The 5278-nt window shown below is 39.7% G+C and overlaps 1 protein-coding gene across 1 annotated transcript; it reads left to right on the top strand.

Moving 5' to 3' along the window:
- Positions 1 to 3775: 3775 nt before the first annotated feature.
- Positions 3776 to 4454, top strand: LOC110906638 (leucine-rich repeat extensin-like protein 1). The gene is made up of 2 exons (XM_022151741.1): positions 3776 to 4157; positions 4249 to 4454. Exons 1-2 carry the CDS (start codon positions 3776 to 3778, stop codon positions 4452 to 4454), a joined length of 588 nt encoding a protein of 195 aa, XP_022007433.1.
- Positions 4455 to 5278: the final 824 nt, after the last annotated feature.

The raw sequence follows: 5278 nt of genomic DNA, 5'->3' as shown, positions 1-5278 counted from the left end.
CTGTTAGGACGTGGTTAACCACCGTTAGTTCAAGAACCCTCTTCTTTGTGTATCTGCCGAGCAACCCAAGGTGAGTTCACACAGCCAAGGCATGGGGTTCCCAGGGTGGGAATGGGATTGGATGATTATTCGTGCGTACATAGTTAATGGAACCTAATGATATGGTCCTCAGGGTGAGGATGGTAAATGATAAGCTACGGCTAGACTAGTATACCTACTTGAACTGATCTTCGCACACACGCCAAGGGTTGGCTGCGATAATTATGACTGATCTTCGCACACATGCCTCGGGAAGGCTGCGAACTATACATACTAGAACTTCGCACACATGCCAGGGTGGCCAGCGATACAAATATACATAGTCTAGGATATTTGGGAGTATTAACCCAAATCTTCACATACATGCCGAAAGGGCCCGCGATGGAAACCAATACTATACATGAACAATGAACGAACTAATACGATACATGATTAGATGAACGAACGCAATGCTTGCTATACCATTTCTATTACTGAACTTACCTTCTGTGAACTCGCTCAACTAGTTGTTGACTCTCTGCTGCATGCCTTGCAGGACCTTAGGTACATTATGGAGCTTGCACAAGGAGGAGCAGGTCGTTGTGGGCAAAGGATCGTGAATGCTATTTGAACACCTATGATATTAATACTTATGTTTGGGGTTTACTTAAATGCTTCCGCTACACTTAATTATGTTGGTTTGATAAACACCTTTCGTATTGATGGATAATTATTACTATTTATTACATGTTCAATATGATTGGTGGCTTGATCCTGGTCAGTCATGCTCCCAAGCGGTGGTACTCCGCGTGTGGGATTTTGGGGGTGTGACAGATCATAAAAATATAAACTTTATGGGTTAAAAGTGCTTGAAATGAAAGTTATCACGTTTTAAAAGGTCCAGGGGGTGAAACTGCCAAGTTTGAAACTTGATTGGCTGGTAATCACCATGGTGGCGTCGCGCCACACCCTCCTCCCTCTGCCGTCGTGCGACGCGATGGCGTGATCTGATCAGAATTCCATGCACAGGTGCTGGTTCTGCAAGTTCTTCACCCATTTTAGCTTTAACTCGATACTAGGGACTATTTGATGGTTTTAAAAACCACTTGGGACACCTGTGATCATCAGAGAAGAGCCCTAACACTTGTAATGATCTGGTGATAACCTCTAGTAGTATAAATAGGTGAAGTTTGGGCAGCATTCTCACTTGCAAGTTCAATCTTTCATACTCTCAAACTTTCTCAAGCTTTGGAGCTTTCAAACACCTTTTCTGGAGCATCCTGACTTGGAAGGAAGCTCTCTTAGTCTAAATTTTCATGTTAAGGACTCTTGTAAGCGTTCTTAGCTCCTGTAGTTAAGGTTTTATTAGTTTAATGACCGAAAGTCAAAGTTAGCGTAATTCTGCTTTGACTTTGTGATTAATCACTAACGGTCCAGCCATTATTCGTATTGAAAGTGGCTTTGTGTTGGTAATTATGTAGGTGTTAAACCCTTAAAAGGGCACCTCCTAATTATCATGTTATCTCAGTCAATTGTCGGGTCAAACTACTTAACAGAAAAGTCAAACGAGTCAGTTTTTGCAAAATAAATCATAACTGATAATGTAGGAGCTATAAAATACGTTTTAACACTTAAATAACTTGGTAAATAATATAATAACATGTTTAGGCATGTTCAACCTGACAATTCTAAGTATTAGGCTCGGTTCGCAACCGAAAGTCCCAAAAGTAGACTTTTGCTTTGACTTTCAGTTCTGACCCGATTTAGATTAGTTTAGTTATGCCTTAGGGTTCCTTTGTGACCATATTATATGTTAGGATAACCCTCTGAGGTTATACTACATGGTCCTTTAGAAATCTGAATCATTTACATGTTTCCGTTAAATGCTTAAAAGTTAACCATTTTGCCCTTATGTTATAAAAACGAGATTTTTGAAAATGTGAGAGGACAAAAATCTTTATTACTGATATATTAGTATGTCCTAAAAATTTGACATCAGTTTCTGGTCTGAAATGAAAGTTATGCAAGATATCGTAAAACAAAAGCTTTTTGTTAATTAAATGGCATTTTCAGCATAAATCATATTTGAAGCCAATTTTTGGCACCAAACTTGCTACCCACTGTTATGATATAATATTTAGGGATTTATGGAAATTTTTGTCAAATTTTATACTGACCATAACATAGAGGTCTAGCATAAATTCGGTAAATGACGGTAATGCACTTTTTGTTAATAAAAATGAGTTTAACATATGATTTGATTACCAAACCTTTTCCTACTGATATCATATGTTAAATAAAATATTCTAAGCTTCAAAGACTGATCAAAACCGCTGAATTTTATAAACATCTTGAATACCGTCAATTACCGACTTTTACGCTTATTAAGCGCATAGTATGGTTTAAAACCATATTTAACTCTTAAGACTTATTACCTACTGAATTTAAAAATAAATTTTTATACTTTAACAGTAAGTATAAGTCTTGAACTCAGATTTCCAAATTTGACCCTTAAAGCATATGTGAAATGACCAAAATGCCCCTACGGTGCATGGTTTGGCCATAAATGATAAATTTCACATATGTATGATATCTTACTGATGTAACTTGTTAAAATAAATATATTTACTGAATGTTTTAGACCAGAACCTCAGATTGCTATCAAACGTCTTTTATAAACTTTAAAATGACCAAAATACCCCTACGGGGCTTAAATGGGTTTTAAATTCGTTTTAGGTATAATGGAAGATATCCTACTGATATCACAACATATTTTAAGCATGATAACTTATGGAATTGTACATGACTCATTTGTTTACCCGTTATGCATATACGCGTTCGGTAAGGTTTATGTAACTAGTTTGCATAAATTAGCCGAAACGGGTCAAACCTTATCAATTTTACTTCAAAATCCAGAATGTATTTAGTTTACCCAATTTATACAAGTCTTCCTACTTGTTGGGTCTAAAACACATTCTAATCCGGTCTTCGCTTAATCTTACGTTTTGAACCGTAAACCTTTCATTAAAACTAACTGGTCTAAATTTAAACTTAAATAAGACCCGTTAGGAATCTAATAGGTTATTAAAACCTTCATTCCAGATTAGGAGCCCAGTAAAAGCTACTTGTACTTGCTGATTTGAAATACGGTTGAGAATAAAAATTACATTTTAGCTCAGGTTGGTATACGTGGAAATATCGGGGTGTGACAGGTTGGTATCAGAGCCAATATTGAGTGAATTAAACACTAGCTGTTTTTTTTTATCTCAATGACACAGTTTGCACATTCCTTGATTCCGAGTCTAGGCAAATGACTTAGGATTAATCATAATCTTAATTGTTTTCTTTTTGTTTGTTTTGACAGGATCAAAGACAATATGCCGCCACGTGTTAGAGGCCGAGGTGGAAGAGGAAAGGCCCCAGTTTTGACAAGAAATGACCATGAAGCCGGGCCATCCCATCAGCGACCCTTAGCTCTAGTCCTCATGAGGATTGGAGAACTTATTTGGAGCCCGCAAGACGCTCAGTCTCACTCAGTTCCTCCCCGTCCTATCATCATTCATTCGGGCCACAACAAGACGAGGAGCCCCATGATTCGCATCATTCATTTATCCAGTTGAAGCGTTCGGGTTCTCACAGTTCTTTCCAGAACCCGACCCCCTATTTCCAAAGCCGGTTCAATCCAATGAACCAGATGCAAGAACCAGAGGGTCCAAACCCTTTGGGACCAGTTGACCACTATCTCGAAATGTAGGACATGGAGATGGACAAAGATCCTGATCCGGAAATGCCACCATCTGGGACGCCCACGCATCCCATTGAGATATCCAGCGGATCATCCTTTCATGGTTCGCCTTACAGGGGCCCTAACATTTTTGCTGAAAGATGGGCCACATACAAGTGGGAGTACACTCCCCCTTACTACACCTCACCACCACACCAACAGATCCCTTCTGAGGACCCGCATTTTCAGGCAGTCACGCCACCGCCACCGCCACCGCTAGAGCAGCAACTGCCTCCAGAACCACCGAGGCGAAGAAGAGGTGCACGGATGTCCGTGCGTGGGGGATTCCATTTCAGCACCCCCCAACACTCCAGCAACAGCAACTACCCGCCGCTGTATGAAGACCCGCAAATGGGTGGGCCTTCAAACCCAGTTTCTGAAGTCGACTCTGCACCGTCGAACCAGCACCACAATGGGTTATGATAACCCAATTCCTTCTTACCCAGGTGCAGCTGGGTACAACCCTTTTGAGCAGCCAGCTTATTCTGGTTACAACTATAACAATGCCCCTGCCATTGACCCGTACCTCGAGGCAACCAACTCCAATGCTCTCTACCCTGGACCCTTTCCAGCTACGTACCCAACTGGGTACCCCGCATATGGGTATCAATACCCACCACCTCCTCAACCTCAGCAGCAGCAGCCGCCGTAGCCACCACAGATCCAACCACCACCGCAGCAAGAAATCCTTCAGCGGTTGCACGAGGTGGAGCAAAAGGTAGACGAGGAGCGTAGGAGCCGGTGTGGTCTACTGAAGGGTTTGGCAAACCTTATACAGGGGAAGAAGAAGAGGGATTATTAAAATCCTTATTTATTTGTTTTGTAATTTTAAATTTCAATTAAGTCCCTGCGTGGACATTTATTAATGTATTTGGTCCCTGTAAGGACTTGTATTTCTTATTTTAGTCCCTGTGTGGACAAGTTATTTATTTAAAAGTCCCGTTTAGGGCAGCTATGTACTTCTTTCAATTTATGGAATGTTTTTAATTTAAAATTTCATTTGTCATTATATGTATGAATATATTATATAAAACAAATCAAAATATCATTCCGATTTACAATTGATCTGCCAATAAATATTGAAAGCAAATCTTAAAGGTATAACCTAGCCTATATGTCATTTAGACCTGGCCATGATGGTAAAACCTTTTTAAGGTTCGAATCCTTGTTAACATCTAAAAACATGTTAGCATTCCTGGCAAAAGTGATGCGATAAAATCACACTAGTCATCTTTATATTGGATTCTTCCAATTCCTTATTCTTACCTAATGATTTAAATATCCATTAGTGATGAAGTGCCTACGGGCCATATTCATTGTCCAATAAGACAAAAGACAGTTGTAGACTACGACTCCCTGTCAAGAAAAGGTGATGAACTATGTTCAAACCTTAATGCCTCGATTCTATAAAAATCATGGCTTATAAATTAAACCTGTCATTGTGACTAGGCCTTTTGAGCCACTCTAATATCTTTA

Source organism: Helianthus annuus, chromosome 8, assembly GCF_002127325.2.
Source record: "Helianthus annuus cultivar XRQ/B chromosome 8, HanXRQr2.0-SUNRISE, whole genome shotgun sequence".
Lineage (NCBI taxonomy): Eukaryota > Viridiplantae > Streptophyta > Magnoliopsida > Asterales > Asteraceae > Helianthus > Helianthus annuus.
Note: the sequence above shows the minus strand (reverse complement) of the source record. Positions and strands in the feature narration are given on the sequence as shown.

Coding starts and splice junctions, on each gene's coding strand:
- LOC110906638 (XM_022151741.1), top strand. CDS start 3,776: ATGGAGATGGACAAAGATCCTGATCCGGAAATGCCACCATCTGGGACG. Junction 4,158..4,248: donor GTATGAAGACCCGCAAATGG/GTGGGCCTTCAA, acceptor CTTCTTACCCAG/GTGCAGCTGGGTACAACCCT.